General features: G+C 43.3%; 1 protein-coding gene across 1 annotated transcript in view; it reads left to right on the plus strand.

Annotated features, from left to right (window-relative positions):
* Nucleotides 1–22,368, plus strand: part of LMBR1 (limb development membrane protein 1) — a 137,962-nt gene that overhangs the window by 86,425 nt on the left and 29,169 nt on the right. Inside the window, exons 6-9 of the mRNA XM_045003195.1 lie at nucleotides 14,277–14,403; nucleotides 14,942–15,010; nucleotides 16,698–16,762; nucleotides 18,816–18,888. Of these exons, the coding sequence (XP_044859130.1) occupies nucleotides 14,277–14,403; nucleotides 14,942–15,010; nucleotides 16,698–16,762; nucleotides 18,816–18,888 (334 nt within the window). The remainder of the gene's footprint in view (nucleotides 1–14,276; nucleotides 14,404–14,941; nucleotides 15,011–16,697; nucleotides 16,763–18,815; nucleotides 18,889–22,368) is intronic.

Genomic DNA, 22,368 nt, shown 5'->3' on the forward strand with positions numbered 1-22,368 from the left:
ATGATAGTTAGTTTTAGCTGTTATATTTTAAAAAAAAGTTTTCAGTCTTGGGTTTTTTCCTTTTTTTTTTTTTTAAATTCATGGTACTCTAGGTACTCCCTGGTGACTGGGATTCAGGCTGTGTTCTTCTGGCTCCAAACGTATGCCAGTGAGTGACCTGCACAGTAGCTGCCTGAAGTGGACCGGTGTCAGATTTACAGGGAGTTCAAATCTAGGACAAAAAAAGGGGCACTGTTGAGCCTGGCGTCGGAAGTGACAGTCAGTTTCTTTGGCACTGCAACAAAAAGAGACTGTCGTGGTGTCAGCTACCCCTAGAGGCATTTGCAGCAGCAAGAAACTTGCTCTGCCTTTTGGTGCTGGTATCTCCTTCCTTGTCCAGTTCATGAGCACCACTGCCACTTCTGCCAGAGATTCAACCTCCAGTACCGCAGTTGCCTGCTTCTTGGACAGGAGGTCCTTCATCACTGTCCAAGGAGAAGCGTACTATTATGACATTGCTCCATCCATTGCTAGACTCAGCACCAGTCACTGGCATTGACTGGATCAGCCCTGCCATGGTCAAAGGAAGGGGAATCCTTGTCATTGGACTCAGATCAGATCTTATGTATCACAACTCCAAAGCAGGACCCACCGGATTCCGTGAAGGAATCCTACTACTGTGACCCTTCAACAGGACCTGCTGTAGGAATGTAGCTGAGACAATGGGGCCTGCCCTTTCAGTGGCCATTTTGGAACCCTTGAGTTTTTCCCCCAGCTTCCAGTTCTTCCAAACACGGTGTGTACTCAGTGCCCTCATCTAGAAAAGTGGACTCTATGCACCGAGCAGTTCCATCCCCAGAATCTGGCACCAAGCACCAAGAGGCTGTTACAGAGCCGCAGCAACAGCTGTTAGAAGAGATTCCACCCCCTCCAGTCTTGTCTTCCTCTTTGTTCTCTCCCAATGAGGCTGTTTCATCCAGCATGACTTCACCTCCTTCTGACGAACTTAAAGTTTATCAGGAGTTGTTAAAGTAAATGGCTGCAGACTTAGGTCTAAAGGTGTATAGAGGTTAGGGAGTCTTCACATTGCTTGGTTGACATTTTATCCTCAGTGGGTTCCTCCAGGGTCGCTCTGCCAATTAATGAGGCAGTACTAGAGCCAATAAAAGGTTTATGGCAGGTTCCATCCTCTTTACTTTCCACCTCTAAAAGGGCAGAAAGACAGTACTGTGTACACTCCCAAGGGTTTGAGTACCTTTATATTCCCCCACCTGACTGCTTATTAGTCATCACAGCAGCTAATGAGATGCAACGACAGGGACATAAAGTTGCCACCCCCAAATCAAAAGACTCTAAGGGGCTAGACTTATTCAGCAGAAAGATTTATTTGACAGGGGAGTTGCAGCTGCATATCGCTAACCAACAGGCACTGTTGGGATGATATGATTTTAATTTGTGGGGTACCATGGAAAAGTTCAAGGAGTTGCTTCCTGAGAACGCTAGGCAGGAGTTCAGTTTCCTGGTCAATGAGGGCAGATTGGTCCTGAGAACTTTACTGCAGGTGGGTCTGGATGCAATTGACTTGACAGCTAGAACCATGGACTCCACAGTGGCCAAGCATAGATCATCCTGACTGCAGTCTTTTGTTCCTCCCTATGAAGTCCAGATACCGTCCAGGACTTGCCATTTGAGAGTAGTTCTCTTTTCTCAGACCAGATGCACAGCAAGCTCCATGGATTTGAGGACTCTAGAGCCACCTTGAAGTCCTTAGTTCTCTACATGTTGCCCTGGTCAGGAAGCACTATTGATCACAACAGTCACACTAATATTCAGCTTTTCCTCAGCAGGACCTATTAAAAAAATCCAGGGGTTATAGGCCTAAGCCTCCCCCTCATGCTGCTTTGGCTCCAGCTCCAAGGCTGTAAAGAGCCCCAGAAACAGCAAAGTAGGCATTTTGATGGGCCATTTGAGATTGACATCCTGGTCTCCATCTCTCTGGACCCAAACCCCCTCATCTTTGCATACCATCTGTCCTATTTCCACAGTGCTAGGTCCCAAATTACTTCAGCCCAGTGGGTCTTGAGCACTGTGGAAGTAGGATATACTCCAGTTTGCTTCTACCCCTGCCTTCCAGTCTCCTTCTCCATCCGTCCTTCAGGGACCCTCTCATGAGAAACTCCTTATTCAGGAAGTTCAATCACTCCTTCGATTGGGAGACATAGAGGAGGTTCTATGTGGTCTCAGAGGGAAAGGGTGGTGGTCCCAATATTTCCTAATCCCAAAAACAAGGGACAGGGACCTCAGACCAATTTTGGGCCTGCATCACCTCAAAAAATTCTTAAAAGGGATAAAGTTTCGCATGGTCACTGAGTTTTGTTAGTCCTTCCCTGGATCCTGGGGACTGGCATGCTGCCCTCAACTTAAAAGATGCCTACTTCCATATAGCAATCAGTCAAGTACACAGGAAGTACCTCTGATTTCTGGTAAGTCAAAATCATTACCAGTTCACTGTTCTACCTTTTAACCTGTCATCAACTCCCAGGGTCTTTACAAAGATCACAGCAGTAGTAGCTGCATTACTCCAAAGATTAGGAGTACAGATTTACCCTGTTTAGACAACTGGCTGGTCAAAGGTTGGTCCGGACTGCAAGTGCACAGCAGTGTTGCCCTGATGTTCAATGCCCTAGCACTGCTAATCAATACAGAAAAATTTCTCCTCTCCTTGGTCCAGAGGATAGAGTTTATAGGGGCTGTGCTGCACTCATCTCAAACCAAGACCTTTCTTCCACACTCCAGGGAACTCAATCAGTTGTTACAGATTTGAAGACTTGTCCAGTCACAACAACACAAAGCTGTTTGAGCCTTCTAGTTCTTTCATCTGCATGGTTCATTACACCAGAGTATGACTCATAACTGTGCAGGCTGGCTGGCATTATCTACCTGCCAAGCCACCATGTATCAGACTCGGTGGTAAGAGTGCCCTCCCATGTCCTCACCTCTCTAGATTGGTGGACAGATCCAACCAAAGTGTTTTTAGGCATTCTGTTTGCCCACAACTAGTTTTCACGCTAGTGACAGATGGTTTGGCTCTGGAATGGGGACCCCACCTGGGTTCTTTACAAACGCAGGGTCTGTGGTCCTCAAAGGATTTATCTTTACACATCAGTATTAGAGAACTGAAAACTGTCAGGCTGGTATGCCAAGTATTTCTATTCCAGATCGGGGAAGCAACCTGTTTAGTCTACTTATTATAGACTACTGGGCTACTTCTTATAGCTGAAACTCCAAGGTTTGGCGGTTGGTTCCATCAAAGTACATCTGGCTGCTATTTCAGCCTTCCATCCTAAAGTGGACAGTTGCTCTATATTCTCTAGTGATATATCCAGTGATGAGCTGCCAAAATCTTAACTGGTTCCCTACCAGGTCTTTGGCGGCACTTCGTCGGCAGGTCCTTCAGTGCAACCGAAGAGCCGGAGCGAGTGAAGGATCCACTGCCGAAGACTCGGAGTGCCGCCCGGTGAGTACAAGCCCCATGTGTGTGTGTGACTTTTTTTTTTTAGTCATCCCCGCCGGGGCCCCGTCAAAACTGTTCGAATCGGGCCCCGCACTTCCTAAAGCTGGGCCTGCACATCGGGGTAGCAAAATTGTATCGGGGGCCGGGTAGGGAAGGCTGTGCCTCCCAAAACAGCCTGCCCCTCCCATCCAACCCCCACCCATGTCCTGCCCCCGACTGCCCCCCTCAGAACTCACAAGCCACCCATCAACCCCCCCCACTCCTTGTCCCCTGACCACCCCCTTCTGAGATTCCCCCCCACCCTAACTGCCCCCCAGGGCCCCTCCCCACTCCCTACCCAACTCACCCCTCTCTCTGTCCCCTGACTCCCCCGACCCCATCCACCACCACCCTGACACACCCCTGGAACTCATGCCTACCCAAACCACCCTGTTCCCCACCCCCTGACTGCCCCCCCAAAACCTCTGCCCCTCTCCAACTGCTCCCTGCCTGGCCCCTGCTTTATCCAACCCCTCCTCCCAGCCCCGGCCAGGCCTCCTTACCATGCTGCTCAGGGCAGCATGTAAGGATGCTGCGCGGCCTGCTGGAGCTCACAAAGCGGTAGGAGCTGCAGAGTTGCCCAGAGCGCTGGCGCCAGTGGCTCGGCATGCTGCAGTTCTGCAAGGGGAGGGCAGGCGGGAGAGCCTCCCCAGCTGGGAGCTCAGGGCAGGCTGGAGACAGGATGGTCCCACGGGCCAGATGTGGCCCAGGGACCAGAGTAGTTTGCCCACCTGCCCGCCCCTTTAACAGCCAGTTGTACGCTGGCTTCTACATTTATCAACCGGTTCTTGTGAACTGGTGGGAACCGGCTCCAGCTCACCACTGGATATATCCTTAAGGTTTTTGAAGGTCTTAGTCAAGTTATACCTTCAACTGCAAGTCCCCATTCCTCCAGGGATCTAAACTTAGTATTGTCAAGACTTCCAGGACTCCCATTTGAACCACTGGCTACCTGTGTGTTGCTGCATCTATCATTGTAGGTGACATTTTTGGTGACCGTTACCTCATGTTGGGACCTCCATATATGATCTTTTTTAAGGATAACGTTTACCTGCCTCCTCGTTCGAAGTTCGTTGTAAGGGTGGTTTTCTTTCTCCACATCAACCAGCCAATTTATTTGACTGTATTCTACCCAAAATCACATGTGACCAGGGAGGAAGGGCATTTGCATGCCTTGGTTATCAGAAGACCCTTGATATTTTACTTGGACAGAAACAGATGCTTTTGTAAATCCCCCCAGCTGTTTGTAGTGGTGGCAACACAGACAGTCTCCACCCATAGAATTTCTTCCTGGATTGCATCTTGCATGTGCACGTGTTATGATTTGGCTAATGTCTCTCCACCAAGCAGAGTCACAGCTCGTTCAACAAGGTCACAATGGCCTTGGCAGCCTTTCTGTCGCACGTTCCAATTGCAGTCGTTTGTAGAGCAGTAACCTGGTCCTCGGTCCACATGTTTGTCTTCCACTATGCTGTGGCTCAAGACTACAGACACTGTGCTAGAGTGGGATGAGTTGACAGCTTGTGAGTCACCAAGAATGGAATGCACATGTGCAGTCACTTGAAGAGAAAATTATTACTAACCTGTTTGTAATTCAAGATGTGTTGCATGTGACCATTCTATGACCCCATCCTCCTACCCCTTTTCATTGGAGTTACAGCAAGAAGGAACTGAATGGGGAGCTGAGTAGCTCTGCCCTTGTATGCCTGTATGCTGTGGCATGTGGCAGCAGGGGGAGCGTGACCTGCTGAACAGGTATCACTGAGGGGGAAAAAAGTTGATGGCCATGGGCTGGGTACACCAACAGGAAGAGTGAAATGGACATATGAATGCATCTTGAAGTGTAAAATTAAATATTATGCAAAACAATTTTTTTGTGTTAATGTACTTTTTCTCTACTTCCAAAGTCCAGAATATTACTTTTATCTCAGTTTTTAATGCCTTGTTATTCTTGAATTTTAAACTGGTTAGAAATTGCCTTCAAGCCACCCTGGAAGGTAGAACAACCTTGAGCTGCTAAAAGTAGGAAGGGTGTCTGAAGTCTACCCTACTTGAAATTTTCAGTTAAAAGGGCACAGAATAGGGAGCTCTCTCCCATAAGGTGTATTTGCAGGGTTATGGTTTGATAGATGCATAAAAAATACTTAATAATCTCTGTTCTTGTCCATGTTTAAGGAGCAAAGGTAACAATGACAATAAAATAATGTTCTGCACCATCCAATAGCAAGTATTGCCTCTGATCTTGCACTTTGTTTCTACAATCTTTCAGTGACTCAACTGATTGCAAATATTTGATCTTCCACTAGTTCCTGCCAGCATGCTATCATATGAATGTCTGTCAGCTCTTTATTAAAGCTCTTCAGGGGACTTTTGATTAACATCTTCAACTTTTGTGAGCTACAACCACCTTCTTGTTGACCAAAAAACTTGATGTATATTCAGTAATTACCTTCTGCCTACTGGAGTAAACAATTTAAAAATGGCCATGACAAATGTATCACTTCTTTGTAGCCTAACATTTTTGGTGGCGTAAGTTAGAGCATAGGTGTGATCTAAGTGTGCAACAAAATATTCTGACATTCTTGGACACTCATTTTGATAAACATGAATGGTCCAATGTACCTTGAAAAGTGTTAAGGAATTGTTGGGGAAGGCTCATCAAGCAGATAGACTGCTGAGTCTGAGCAAGTGTCAGTAGGATGTGAGAAGCAGATAATTCAATTCTAGAAGTGGGGCCCAGATGAAAAGAATGCAACCTCCTGATCAGATGCAGATTGAAGAAGTGTCTTAGCACTATTGCTGTTTATCTATATAGCAGCTGGGGATTCTGACCCAATCCCCATGTTTCAGACTTTCATCACAAGTGAAGGATGAACATTTTTTAATTGAGAGTCAATATAATCTTGGCCAAATCCTATAGCTGCTTTCCACAACCTACCGTAACCACTTCAGTTTCAGCTAGATTGAGTCTCATCTCTTTTGCTCTAATTCATACCCTAATCTCCACCCAGACTTTGGGAAAGTCACTCAGTTGAAACTGCTTCAACTAGAATTAAGAAATTCTCTCTCAAAAGGAAAAAGATTGACTGCAGGTGCATCATTTAGAGTTATACTCTACAGACCTCCATTGTAGTATAATTCTTGTTTTGATACTCTTTTGAGCATCCTCCTGCATCTCAAAAGGAAGCGGAGGTTTCTTTTAAGGTTTTAAGGGCCACTAAAGCAATCTCCTCTCAACCGTGAAGAGTAGACCTTTTCCACAAGTCCAGGAAGAATTAATTCCCATGAAATTTGGAGGTTGAGGAAACTTGAGCCTGTTTATTCCTAGAGCATTAGTAATAGGGAGATGTTTCAGCTAGAGTTGACTTACTGGCTAAAATCTCTCTGAAGCAAAAAAAGTCTTAGACCATTTTTCTCCTGGAATCCAGGAGTTTAGAAGAGGAGTGTAGAATGCCCTCTCAATGTCTAAAAACCAGATTATCTTGAATGCCTCCTTCAAGAGCTCTGTGCTTCCCTCTAACCTCATGATTTTTTTTCTCACAATCAAATGGAGCTTCATAGTATTACACATGCTTTGCCTATAATACTTCTCCTCTGATGAGTACAAATGGAGATTCATAACTTTACCAAAACTACTCCCTTCCAACTGTGACTCTTTTGGGCCAAATCTTATGCTGGTTAAACTGGTATAATTCCTTTGACACCAATGGAACTATGCCAATTTACGTCAACTGAGGATCAAGTCCTGCATATTTACTCTAGTCAGAGTTCAAAGGTAAATACTTTGCATGGAAATTTTGTTTGAATTTTGAAAGTTTTTGCTTTCCAGTAACTTAATGCTGACGTTTTTAATTTCATACTTAACATAGGCTATTCCTTGGTTTAAAAAAAAGTCTTAGTTAGATTTAACACACTCAAAATTAGTTATGGGAGATTGAAAACCAGCTACTGTTCACTTTCAGTAGGAAATCTTCAGATTTAAAAAAACTTCAAACCCAATTGCTGTTAGTAAAGACCATTTGTGGTCTGTTGGTACCAGTTGGGGAAGCTTCCTTTCTTGGCAATCTGCTTCCATGAGGGTGCAAAGATGTCAACCTCGATGCCAGAGACATCCCCCAAGGCATTCAATACAGCCAGTGAAGAGGCTGATACAGGAGGCCAGTTGAGTCTAGATCAGGCTTCCCAATCCCTGGATCTGCTCTTGACAGAGTCTCTTCTGTGAGAGTAGGAACAGATTCTGGAGGAGGCCCTGGACTCTTTGAAATGAGAAACCCGGGAACCCACTTTGGACTCTGACAAGGAGTAAGATTACTCCAAAAGCTATGGTAGTGAGGAACCGAGAGGAGTCCTTGGAGGCCAGGATCTAGATCTACGTCAAGACTGTGGTACTAACAGCAGCATTGAAAGCTTCCTAGCTATCAGTGCCATGTGATGAGGTTAAGCTGGTATCAGGGTCCCAGACATCCTCGTTAAAGAGGCCGATAAGGGCAGTAGCAGATCTGAGACTGATGGGGCCACCAGAGCCCCTGACATTGGTGCCGATCACCACAGAAGATGCAACAGTGCTGGTAGAGGATCTTTGCCCCAAATCAGCAGTGTTGGTGGTACCAAAGGCACAATAGATCTCTCACAGCCACATAGGCCTCTGATGGTGTTGGCACCAAAATGGATTGTTGCCCCTCCATAAGCGGCGATAAAATGGATCTACTGATGTCACCAAGGAAGTAGCTGCCCTCGATAGTCCTGAGATGGGAACGAGAGTCAACAGGTCAGCTCTTAGAGAGCCACTGTGAGCTGGTTCTGGGGAGCAGCAAGCCAAACAGTGCACTCTACCATCATTGCCAAAATGGCCTTCTGCTGAAGAGAAGTTCCATATCAGAGGAGTTGATGCAGTCTTCTTACGCTTCAGAGGGCAGCTATTAGAGCTATTATTCCTCGAAGAGGATGGCCCTGATGAAGGGGTCTCCTATGTTCTCTGTCCACTGGCGAGACCAGGAGAGCACTCCTAGAGGGAGTGGTCAGTGATCTCCCTTTTACCATTCAAGGGGATTCTGATGCTTGGTGAAGAGCAGCCTCCAGGAAAATTATATCTAAGGTATTCTTCTCTCTGCTTCTTCGTTCTAGATTTGAAGTCCCAGGAGATCGGATAACTATCTCTAATGTGACCCTCACCTAAAAGTTTAAGCAGTGATAGTGTAGGCTACTAACAGACATTGGTTTACGACAGCCAGAGCAGGGCTTAAAGCCAGGGGACCTTGGCATAGGTTCTACATGATAGGTGTGGACCAGAGGCCACCAGAGCCCAATAAAAGAAAAGAAAAGAAAAAACCACCCGAATAAAGAAAAAAGGATGATTAAAGGACAGACCAGGCACCAGTTTAAAATAGTTTAAAAAGGCTAACTATAAGCAACTTTGTCCACAGAGGACAAGGCTGGAAAGTACAGATATGCTCTGACTGGACCACAGACAGTAAGAAGGAACTGAAGGAGGGGTGGGAAAGCTCCTCCTATTATAGCCTCAGGTGGGAGCATGAAGAAACCAGGGCACAAATATCAGAGGGGTAGCCGTGTTAGTCTGGATCTGTAAAAGCAGCAGAGAGTCCTGTGGCACCTTATAGACTAACAGATGTTTTGGAGTATGAGCTTTCGTGGGCACAAATGGGGCTGCTCCTATGGGTACCAACAGGGAAACATCTTCAGTATCAGTGCTTAAGATGAGCACACACCTACAGAATAATGGACATAGGCAAGCTCTCAAAGAAGAACTTCCCCGTTCATGTTCCCTTCTGCCCTTATCTTCACCCACTGCTCATTACCTTTGATCCCTATTTTTATCTTAAGCAACTTTTAAGAATGTAAGAAACTGGGTCATACCAATGGTCCATCTAGCCCAGTATTGTCTTCCAAAAGTGACTGGTGCGAGATGCTTCAGAGGGAGTGAACAGAACAGGGCACTTTATCAAGTGATCCATCCAGTCCTAGCTTCTAGCAGTCAGAAGTCTAGGGACACCCAAAACATGGGATTGCAGCGCTGACCATCTTGGCCAATAGCCATTGATAAACCTATTCTCCATGAATTTTTCTAATCTTTTTTTAACCCCTTCATACATTTGGCCTTGTAGCAATGCAGGCGACTCACCCCTGCAGCGCCTGCTGCTGGTGTCCTGAGAATTAACGCATTTTCCAGCCTTGGAGCGCCCTCTGCAGGCTGGTGTCCCACTGGCGCTGGGCCCCCGCATCCCTCCCTGGACTCCAGTGCCCCGTTATCTGGGGTGTTGCCCCTAGCAGTAACCCCTCACTCTTAGGGTCTCCCCTCCCTGGGGAACCCCCACCTCTATCCCCACCTCGCCTCAGTCGTAGGCTACTGCCAGTCATCAACTAGCCCCTGCTCCCTGGTGCAGACTGCAGTATAAGCCACTCATCACAGGTAAGGGGTTTTTGGACCACCTGCCTTTCTCTGCAACCCAGTACCTCTATGGGGCCTTGGACAAGGCCCTGCAGCCTGGGGAGTTGCCAGCCTGGAGCTCCCCAGCCCTGCCTCACTCTAGGTATCCTGAGCTTCCCAGAAGCCAGGCCCCTTTCTCTCTGATAGCAGAGAGAGACTCTGTTTCTGGCCCACTGCCCTCTTATAAGGGCCAGCTGGGCCCTGATTGCACCGGCTACAGCTGTGGCTGCTTTCCCCATCAGCCCCAGCCTTTCTCTGCCACAGCCCTCTCCCGGGCTGCTTTAAGCCCTTCCAGGGAGGAGCGGGGTGACCACCCTGCTACAGGCCTTTCAGGAGCAGTGGGCGCTGTCCGGGGTTCTCTGCTCGGTGTCCCCGTCAGGCTCCCTTCTTATGACCCTTTGACCGCACTCCCATCCCTGTTCTTTTATTAGTTCTCCCCCGCAATTAGTGGGTTTCTGAGGTCCTGTAGATCCTCCCCTTAGGCTGAGGGGGGGATCCGTTAGCATGGGGCGGGCTTCCACCCGCCCCGTTTCCCGGAAACCCAATAGATACAGGCCTTCACAACAAGTTCCACAGGTTCACTGTGTACTGTGTGAAGAAGTACTTCCTTATGTTTGTTTTAAACCTGCTGCCTATTAATTTCATCAGGTGATCTCTGGTTCTTGTATTACGTGAAGAGGTAAATAACATTTTCTTATTCACTTCCTCCACACCATTCATGATTTTGTATCCTATGTCCCCTCAGCAGTCTCTTTTCCAAGATGAACAGTCCAAGCCTTTTTAATCTCACCTCATATGAAAGCTGTTCCATGCCCCTAATCATTTTTGTTGTGTTTCTCTGTACTTTTCCCAGTTCTAATGTATCTTTTTTGAGATGGGGTGACTAGAACGGCATTCAAGCTGTCCAAGCTGTGGGCATAGGATGGATTTATATAGTGGCATTCTGTCTTATTCTATATCCCTTTCCTAATGGTTCTTCTTTGTTTGTTTGTTTTTGTGTTTAACTGCTGCTGCATATTGAGCAGATGGTTTTTAGAGAACTATCCACAATGTCTCCAAAATCTTTTTAGAGTAGTAACAGCTAATTTAGACCCCATCATTTTGTATGTACAGGGGGGATTTCTTTTTTCCAATGTGCATTACTTTGCACTTATCAACATTGAATTTCATCTGCCATTTTGTTGCCCCACTTCCCAGTTTGTCAGATCCCTTTGTAACTTTGCAGTCAGGTTTGGACTTAATTATCTTGAGTAATTTTGTATCATCTGTAGATTTTGCCACCTTGCTGTTTACCCCCTTTTCCAGATCATTTATGAATATTTTGATGTTCCATGTGGTTTCCCTTGTTTCTTTTCTAGCCCTCTCTAGATTCAGGAGACTGGTATGCTGCCTAAATTTATAGGATGTCTACTTCCATGTGGGAATTTTCCCTGGCCAAAGTCAGTTCCTAAGGCTTATGATAGGTGGAAAAACTGTACCAGTTAACCATTCCATCCTTTGGACTATCGTCTTCAGTAAGGTTTTCACCAAATATGGCTGTGGTGGCATCCATACCTGTACAACTGGTTGGTACAGGATCACTCCTGTCATCAGGTAGGGACCAGTGTCTGTCCAATTCTCCATTTGTTCAGCAGCTTGTGCCTGAAAATAAACAGAGAAAAGCCAGTTTGAGTTTATTGGGGTGGTCCTGGATTTGACCTCAGCCAGGGCTTACCTGCCTCATCCCAGGTTCCTGTCTATAGCGGACCTCTGTATGTCATTCAGAGAACACCTATGAATCACAGTGAGGAATTGCCTCAGGCACCTAGGTCATATGGCTGCTTGAACACGTGACCTCTCACTTTAGGCTGCACCTCTGGAGAATGCAGACATGGCTCAAGTCAATCTGCCACCCTCATGTTCACAAACTGGACAAGTTAGTATTCATCCCAGACAGGCTGTTACTGTCTCTGAATTGTTGGATGAGTCAGGACAGTATGTGAGGGGAAATCTCATTTTCTTCATTTCTCCCTCCATGACTTTGATGACAGATGCTTCATCAATGTGGTGGGGAGCTTATTTGGGTGATTTCAAGCTTAGGCCTTGTGGGTCACCCATGAGGTAAGGTTATATATAAACATTCTCGAATTGCATGCAATATTCCAAGCATGGCAACAGTTCTTGCCACACATTCAGGGCCAGGCCATCAAGGCATCTCACCTGCTGGGCATTTAGAATAGCTTGGTAGACCACGTGAGCAGGTCCTTCAGTTTGGATCGTGAATAGTTTCTCAACATAGCTGTTCTAGGATTAATGTTTTGGTTATGAGGATTTTTGACAGCTCAACAAAACAGGAAATGTCCTCAATTCTGTCCAAGAGCAGGTCACAATCCCAGTTCATCTTGGATGCTTTCCTGTTCCTGTGGGGCATAGGCTTGCTGTATGCGTGACATTTTCCCCATGTTATTGTCAAGCTGAAGCAAGAATGAGGCAGAATGATCCGCATAGCTCCAGCCTGGCCAAGGCAGCCTTGTGCTCGGACCTGCAAGAGGCTATCCACCCAAGAGCCCTTGTGTCTGCCACTAAGACAAGACTTGATATCCCAGAATCTCAGGCAAATGTTGCACTTCAGGTACTACACCTCCTGGTGTGGTTCATCCATGGTTAAATATAAAGGAGGGGCACTGGTCAGTGGCAGTCCAGACAGTTTTACTTAATAGCTGTAAGCCTTCCACATAAGCTACTTACATTCTTAAATTGAAGCATTTCTCCATCTGGGCAGCTAGCCACGGTGACTCTCCTGCTCAGCCCATAGTCTATAATTCTTTGAATCATCTTTTACATGGTCTAGACAGTATTTGGTCCTGCCATGAGGGCAGGGGACTGGACTCGATGACCTCTCGAGGTCCCTTCCAGTCCTAGAGTCTATGAATCTATGAATCTCAGAGAGTCCGGTCTAGTAGTTAGTTCCATTAAGGCACACCTGGCAGCAATTTCAGCTTTTGCCCATGTATTTACTGTAATAGTGTTTTCTCCAATCCTATGACAACCAGATTCCTAAATTAGGCTGTTTCTACCTGTCAGGGATCCAGCTCCACCTTTGGACTTGAATTTAGTCTTGTCTTCCCTTATGTGGATCGTCCATTTGAGCCTTTAGCTTCCTGCTTTTTGTTATACCTCTTAGCAAAAGTGGCCTTCTCAGTGGGCATCAGTTCTTCTAGAAGAGGTGGGAGAACTTTTTGCGTAACTGGTAACAGATTTCCCCATATATGGTAACTAGAGTTCTTAGAGTAGATTTTTTTCAATACAGGTTCACACACTAGGGATGCACATGTGCAGAGAACAGAAGGCAGAACCCTCAGACAAGCTGTGACCACAGCAGGATTGAGGGTTGAGGGGGACCTGTTTTGAAAATCCTCAAAGGAGAAGGTTTCTTCAGGAAAACCAAGAAAATTAAATATAAAAGCTGTTAATGTAATTGCAGGGCTACTTACATTATGTTAGGGATGTGTAAAGAAAAAATTTAGGTTCTCGTAGTAATACTAACATTTATTATTGAGTAGACTGCTAAATGTATTCTCTTGTATATTCTGTTTAAATTTGTGAACTTAACAGTGCATTAATATAGCCTTGTATACTTTGTGCGTGTATGTATCATAGAGATCTTTTTATATGCTTGTCTGGTGTATGTGTATTCGAGATGAAGAGTGTTCCATCCAGTGTTGGGCACATTAGAAGTCTGATGTAATTGATGTAATTGCAGCAACAGTAGGTGGCTAGATAGAGAGTGAGTAGTACTCTAATTGTACACTTGAGGGCTCTGTAGACTGTGAGGAATGGTGCAGAAGCAATTACAGTGGAAGACTATTTTAAGTAGATTGGTGCATTGTAGCTGTGCAGGGCTTAATGTTGGCTGGGCTATTTGGCTATTTGCCATAATTGGCTTTCCATTCCTTTGATTGGAATCATAGATAAAAATTTGCTAATCCACTTTGTTGGCTGAAAGTATTAGAAAAGTAATCCATCTTTTAAAACTGTCCTAGCAAAATCATAAGGTATAAAGAATTTTTTATAGAATAATGAGATTAATGAGAACTGTAAAGCTTAAGTAATTTTAAACAATTTTCTATGGTTTTAAGGGGAAAAAGCTAGTCTAGGCAGTATGACGGCATAAGCACTTAGATGCTTTTTCCCTTGTGTGTAAAAATATCTTTCATGTGCTCTTAAAATGTATGTGTGTGAAATTATATAATAATTCTTATTTAATTTGCCTTATGTTCAGAATATTTGAATATATTGAAAATGTTTTATTTTTCCTAGGGGATCAGAGCACGTATTTTGGAAACACTTGTTATGCTTATTCTTCTTGGGCTGCTTATCCTTGGAATAGTGTGGGTGGCTTCAGCTCTCATTGACAATGATGCTACCAGTATGGAGTCTTTGTATGGTATGGAATATTTTTAAAAATAAGTTCAGCTGTGTACAGCACAGAAGTGGATATTTTCAATTAAAATTCATTTATAGTAAATCCCCATACTTCACTAATTTTTTTTACTTTGAACGAATGTAACCCATTCCCAGCACCTGACTTTTGCATTCAGCTAGTGTTGTTACACAATTCTTATGGTATACTGAAGAAATTTAGCTTTCTTGTTCACAGTGTCTACATACCTAATGTTAGAAGTACAAGTTCTTCAAGTAGCTTTTAAGATATTTGGTTTTTCTTCCCAAAGTGTCAAGGATATTGTTGTCCACAATTTATAAACCGCTTAATTTTTTTATTTACTTTTTTAAATTGTATTGTGCAATCCTGAAAAAGTAATTTCCTTAAGTTGTTTTAACTTAAGGAAAGATCTAAGTTTAAGCCAGTCAGACTCAAAACTAAATTTTCTTAGTATTTGCTAACTACTAGTAAATAGATTCAAATAGAGCATAAACAGCATATATTTAATAGGCTATCATTGTGTTGAAAATTTTCTTTACAGATCTTTGGGAATTCTACCTCCCTTATTTATATTCCTGTATATCGCTGATGGGATGTTTATTACTTCTCTGTAAGTATTTTCCTGACTATTTTCCTGAAGAAAAGTAATATTTTTAGGTCATAGGAGGTTCAGGTGAATTTACTGCATATAACTTGAGGATGAAAAAAGAATTAATTAGAGGTATTATGGCATTTTCTCAAGTGCTTTTTTCACTTAGATTTTTTTATAAATTATTTTGCTAGTGGTAGATCTGTGTTCCCATGGAGGTTTTTCTCTTTTAAAAACTTATACCTCAAACTTTTGGTTCCTGAAATATGTAAACCAATACAATTAGTATCTTTCATCTTAGGACCTCAGGACCTCAAAGCAATTTTCAAATGAAATGAACTAATCCTCATGCTTCTTACACGGTGTCCACATTTTTACAAAGTGTGGGGGGAAAACCCGACCTTGCACAAGTCAGGGACAGGAATTGATCCAGAACTCAGTCTCATGCTATAGTCATTAGACAGTTCTCCCTCCTGTTGCACCTGAAATGTCTCCTTATATACCCAGAAAGGAAAATCCCTGACCCACTGGCCGTGGTGACCTGGACCTGGGTCCTGGCCAGTCTTATTGGTGGATCATTTGACTGTTGTACATCCAGTCACTACCTCTAATCAGCCAGGGCCACTTAAAGTCTGACTCTCTCCCATTGGAGGGGAATGGTGATGTAAAGCTACAGATCCCAGTGAGAGCCCACAGTTCCTTTATCATTTGAACCATGTTTCCCTGCAGTTACTAAGAAAGAGAGAGTGGTCTCCTTTTGACTGTCATAAGTTGTGTCTGAATTCTAGATGAGAAGTGTACGGCCATTGTGGGAATTCAGTAATTGGCTCACTGCAAAGGACAGGGCCAGCAATTGTCACTTCATCAGACCTGAAGAACTTTGGATTTAGCTGTCTGATTTTAGGCACCAAGTCTGAAATTTTTTACATAACTCTTAATGTTCATACTGAAATATGTTTAATAAAAATAGAGTAAAAGGAAAGGAACAATCCATTTCATTCTTCTATACCGTCTTGTTAAACAAGAATGCCTTTTCTAATAATGAACGTCTTCACCTCTCCCACTTTCCAAATCATCACCTCCACCATCTCCCACATACTCACGTGTTATACACTGTTTGAAGGCAAAGGTGTTCTTCATGACCTTTCAACACTGGAGATCTGTTACAACTGGCAGCTAATGGTCATACCTACCAAAACGTGTGCAAACACCATTCTTGAGAACCACCTAACTTGTTAATTTAAAAGGCTTTTTGGTGGTAATGTCTTCATTAGTAGTGTATTAAATGAGAGGCGATTTTAAACATTTGTGAGAAATTTACTGAAGCTATCATCAGCTTAATAAGATAGGAATCAAATCTACGTACATGTATTTGTGTAAAGCCGCTGTTAACCATTTATTCAAAGTATATAGCAGCAGATATATAAAGAGTAGCCAGCTTAAACAAATGAAGGGATCTTTGACATTCTACTTCATGCTGGTAAAAAGTTTTGGATCACCAGTTTGTAATCTCAGAACCAGGCCCAGAGGATTTTTCAGTATTCTGTAATATCTGTGATATTTCTAGTGTGATGGTGGAGTACAGAGGTCTGATCAAAATGTAGCTGAAAAAGAACAGTATTCAGTTATATGTAAGAGTATGTTCAAAATATGGATATAATTGCTGTACATTTACTAATTGAGGTTATTTATATCTTTTCCTCTGCAGTATGCACGCCGGTGGGGCTTTCACGAATGTTTACAGTGATGGGTCAGTTGCTGGTGAAGCCAACAGTAAGTATAATATATTTCTACACTTTTGACAGTATTTTAAAATAGAAGGTACAGTAACATAGCCATATTCAGACAAATTTCTTTTGGCAAAATAAATTGCTTGCACATATTAAACAATGGTAATTGATTGTGCTACTGGATTGCAAAATTTTCTGGTATCTGCACTTTAAAACCAATGCCCCATGTTTTACACAATGTGGCCCCAGTCTAGCAAAGATTTATACATGTGCTTAACTTTAGTAATCCGGTGACTACTAACATGCTTAAAATTAAGCATTTACATAAGTCTTTGTAGGGCCTGAGTTGCTCCTGTTGGGATTGATTGTAGAATATTTTGCTTGTTTTTGTTTTTAAATGACTATTTTAACTTATAATGCCTGATTCTGTAAACCATCTGTATTTACTTATTCTAGAATCACTGAATTTATGCAATCATATAACATGGATAGTAAATTTGATGTCTAATTCTGCCAAGTTTTCATAATTAGTATAGAAATATTGAATAGGTAAGAAATAGAATGTTTTGATTTCATAGCATGATATCTGTGCTCTTCATAAAACTTTTCTATGGTGGTATTTCTTTTTTCCAACTGAACTGACCAGCTTAATATATTTTATGCACTAGAGTTGAATTAAATACTCCTAATAATTGATATTTTTTATTTGTGGTAATGCCCACTTTGTTTTAGATACTTTCCAAACACTTAAAAAGGCCTGGTCCCTGCTGTGAAGTACTCACAGTCGAAGAACAAATGAGAGAGGTTGGGAGAGGGAAAAGCAATAGGGAACTTATGTACTAGGCAGAGGTGCTGACTCCATGGGTGCTCCGGGGGAAGCACCCATGGGGAAAAATTAGTGGGTGCTCTGCACCCACTGGCAGCCAAGCTCACCTCCCCACCCCACCTTACTTCCACTCCGCCTCCTCTCCTGAGCGTGCCGTGTCCCCGCTTCTCCGCCTACCTCCCAGCGCTTGCTGCTGCCAAACAGCTGTTTGGCGGCATGGCAAGCTCCAGGAGAGAGTGGGGAGGAGCAGGAAGGTGGCACGCGCAGGGGAGGAGGTGGGGAAGAGGTGGGGCCAGGGCAGGGAGGGGGTGGAGTTGGGACAGGGACTTTGGGGAAGGGGTTGGAATAGGGGTGGGAGGGGGCGGGGCTTGGGGCAGAGGGGGGTCGAGCATCCACCGGTGCGAGCAGAAATCTGTGCCTATGGTACTAGGGAACTTAGTTCACTATAGGCAGCATGGCAGAAATGAGTCTGTAAGAGGGACTTATGTGTGGACATGGGAGTGGCCTTATGTGTGAATTCAGGGAAGCTTATACTATACATGAGTGCTGCATGAAAGAAGGCATGGAGATGACAGTGTGACAGCATTAATTTTTTTCAATTTCATTGCCCAGTATTTTTGGAAATGAAATGACTGTTAAAACCCTACCTGTGACATTGGAGAGCATTAAGCATTTCCACACCTATTAAGTTTTTTAAGCTCAAGTGCTCTGTGGATAAACAAAACCTAACAACGTGACTAAAATTGCATGTTTTTTCACAACTTTGCTGGCAATTTTGCCACTTGAAATGTCAGACTCTGTGAAAACTGTTTTGTCATGTAAACTTTACAGTAATTGTTTTTAAAAACTCTTCAATTCTTCCTTATTGTAGTCTAGTCAAATGTGAAGTTGATAAGTTGTTGGCCATTTTTGATTTTTTGTGCACAAAAATATTTAAATTTTGTTGGGGGTGTAATTTAAATGACTGAATTTAGCTTAAACTCCCCCAACCCCCCTTTCCCCAAATTCCTTTGCACTGAGACTAAACAAAGTTTCAGACCAAAAGGAAAGCTTATGGGAAAGTTAACCATGTGATTATAATTGGAGTTCTGAGTATCTTTAATCATAGACAATGTGATAATATTTTATGCAGCCTTCTTGTACCAGTAATGTTTATATTTTCTTAAAAAGTAGGTTTTAATCCAAAAAGTAGATTCATAAATTCAGGCAAGCAAGATATCACATGTAAATGAAAGTGTATATCAATTAGCATTTGCATTTCTAATTTCAGATCCTTGAAGACCTGGATGAACAGATATACATCATCACCTTAGAGGAAGAAGCAATCCAGAGGAGACTAAAGGGTACATGTGTTGTGTAATAATATAATATTTAAACCAGAGAAAAACAGCACTTCCTGGTCTTGAGCATTCATTTCACCATAAAATGAGTAGGTTCTCTTACCTTGTCCTAGAAGCTGTAGGCTTTCACTCATTTCAACTATTCCATGCCCCTACTTGCATAGGACCATGAGGATCCTCCCTGTTTTATTTTATATCTGTTATTGGTGGTTTTCTGATCATGTTCAGGAAGTCTGTCTGTGATGTGAAGGCTCAGACTAATTGGCAACAAGTCAGTTGTTTTGCCACTACAATGAAACATATTTCTAAATAGCTATAAGTAAATTCTTAGTCTAATTTGGAGAGGAATCCAGTTACTAATAAGACACCGGGTACTGTAAAGAGGAAGGATTTTTGCATTTTGTCAACTTAGGAGATGTGATCTCTTGGTGATCCTTGATTTATTTTTTAACAAATTATTAGCTTAAATTTTACATGTCAGAGCAGCTTTCCACAATCCAGAGGCTCCCAACAGAGAATTTTAAAGTAATCCATTACAGTAGGTTCAGAAATTTTTAAGTAGTTCTTGCATTTAGTGTAACTTTGCTCTTCTGCTGTGTCTTTCATGTGATCTCAGAGCACTTCATAAACAGTTATTGGTGAAGTACATGTGTACAATGTTGCCAACACTAAGATTTCACAAAAATTTGAGTCTATTAAAAATTATGATTTTTTTTTTTAAAGTTGTGTTTTGGTTTACCTTTTTAATTGTTCTGTTTTTAACCCAATGAAGAAACCATACATCCCCAACTTGTGTGACCATTTTCAGAGTGAAAAAAGCCCTTATACATAGGTCGTGCACTCAGCCTGGTGGTGTCTCACTCTAATCACTCAGGGGAGGCTTTATTATCTTCCTCTCCTGCCAACCTATTGTCAACCCCTTCCTGCAAACTCTACTGGATTTTTCCTCCCTTTTCCTTTAGTTTTCTGCCCTCACTGACATTCTTTTGCCCTATTTCCCTGCATTCATACCTTCAGTCTTCACTCTATATTCCCTTGTCCCCTTGTTGTTTTCTGTTTGGGACATGCAGTGCTACCATCTTCACCAAGGTGTTGATAAATTGTATAATGGATTGCTTGACCACACTTTGGTTTGTTATACAATATGCTCAAGACCAAATAATCAATGTCTATCTGGTTTATTAATATGGTCCAGGAAAAAGGTTCTATACGACACCAGTCTCCAAAGAGCAGTCCTGTGTAGTGATATTGCATTCACCTTACACAGAAGATGTGCTCCCCAAAGTTATGTTCTTAAAGCCATTTTTTTATACCTTACCTGTGCGACCCTTCTGCCAGTTGTAGTCGGCAGCAACAAGGGCCAGGGTCAATATCTATGGGTTCCTTTTCAATGATACAACACAAAACTGGCTCGAGCCCCCACTCATTAACCTGGGACAATTACACACCACCCTCTGAGCGCCTCTGAGGCAACACTTCCCCTTTTTCAAGCACTGAGTCCGAGTGTAGAAAAGAAACTTTTAATAAAAAGAGGGAAGTAACACAGCATTAATATGGGAAAACGCCACAAGCAGGATTCATAAACCTAAAGCCATAAGCAAAAGACCCACCCCAGAGTAGGTTGGACAATATCCCTTTGCTTCAGATTATTAAGGCCAGCAACTAAAAGTTCTTTTAACATGCCCCTTCTTTCTCCCTCCACCACACCACACTCACAGTCGTCGTTCTTGGTCAGGGACAATCTAGAGTTCTGAGGTGCATCTCCGTGAGCTCATCTCTCACTCTCTGCTATAAGTTTGCTGTCCAACCCCTCTGCCATTCTGGAACGTCTTGACACTTAACACAGCTTTCAAGTGATTTCAGATTTGTGATTTCAACTCTGTGATTTCAGCTGTTAATGGGGAAGCCTCACTGCTAGTGCAGACTGGGCAGTCTCTTGCATCAGAGACACTGTCCCAAAGCAGGCCTAATGCTTAGGCCAGGTTATCCGTGATTTCAGCTCTATTGGTGTGCAACAAGACTCTCAGCTGAGTCTTAATCCTCTCTGTTATTACACAGTGGAGAGAGAAATGGTAAACTGGTGTCTAGGACCCTTAGGTGGGGCCCACATCACCAGGTACAAGTACCTGTCTCCACCCTCTGTTAACTCCGCTGGGTTTTGGCACCCATGACCCCTGCCAACCACGTGCAGTTTAGGGTTTTTTTTCCCCATAGATTCATAGATTCTAGGGCTGGAAGGGACCTTGAGAGGTCATCGAGTCCAGTCCCCCACCCTCATGGCAGGACCAAATACTGTCTAGACCATCCCTGATAGACATTTATCTAACCTACTCTTAAATATCTACAGAGATGGAGATTCCACAACCTCCCTAGGCAATTTATTCCAGTGTTTAACCACCCCGACGGTTAGGAACTTTTTCCTAATGTCCAACCTAAACCTCCCTTGCTTCACTTTAAGCCCACTGCTTCTAGTTCTATCCTTAGAGGCTAAGATGAACAAGTTTTCTCCCTCCTCCTTACGACACCCTTTTAGATACCTGAAAACTGCTATCATGTCCCCTCTGTCTTCTCTTTTCCAAACTAAACAAACCCAATTCTTTCAGCCTTCCTTCATAGGTCATGTTTTCTAGACCTTTAATCATTCTTGTTGCTTTTCTCTGGACCCTCTCCAATTTCTCCACATCTTTCTTGAAATGCAGTGCCCAGAACTGGACACAGTACTCCAGTTGAGGCCTAGCCAGCGCAGAGTAAAGCGGAAGAATGACTTCTTCTCGTGTCTTGCTCACAACACACAGGTTAATGCATCCCAGAATTATGTTGACTTTTTTTGCAACAGCATCACACTGTTGACTCATATTTAGCTTGTGGTCCACTATAACCCTTGGATCTCTTTCCGCCGTACTCCTTCCTAGACAGTCTCTTCCCATTCTGTATGTGTGAAACTGATTGTTCCTTCCTAAGTGGAGCACTTTAGTCCCTCAATCAGGGTATGCCAAGCACAGTTCAGCTGCCCTTGATTCACACAAGAATAACAATCCTTTAGTACCTCTGTCCCAACAGCAAAGTAACTTTTGATCCAACACCAGCCAAACACACCATGCAAACTAGGTCGGATCCTGAAGTCCCCTTCCTCAGCTCATCACTAGATGTCAGGGGAGAGCTCATTCAGACCCTGCTTACACATGTTTACCAGTAAAAGGTACTATATACCTCACCTGAAACTGGATTCAATGAATCAACTTTTTACCTTGTTTGTTTCTGGTACCATGGTGTTCCCTTTATCTTTTGTTCGAAAACCTATGAATTCCACATACTAAGAAGCATGAAGACACCTTCTAGGCCTGTGCCAGGATGGATAGATTTGTGAGGGTAATGCCTTTTCTCTTGCTATGAGGAAACAATTATATATCATTATGCTGAAATTTTTCTTATCTATTTAAACCAAAGTTCACTTACGCTAAGTATTCCATATCACCTTGCATT

Source organism: Mauremys mutica, chromosome 2 (assembly GCF_020497125.1).
Source record: "Mauremys mutica isolate MM-2020 ecotype Southern chromosome 2, ASM2049712v1, whole genome shotgun sequence".
Lineage (NCBI taxonomy): Eukaryota > Metazoa > Chordata > Testudines > Geoemydidae > Mauremys > Mauremys mutica.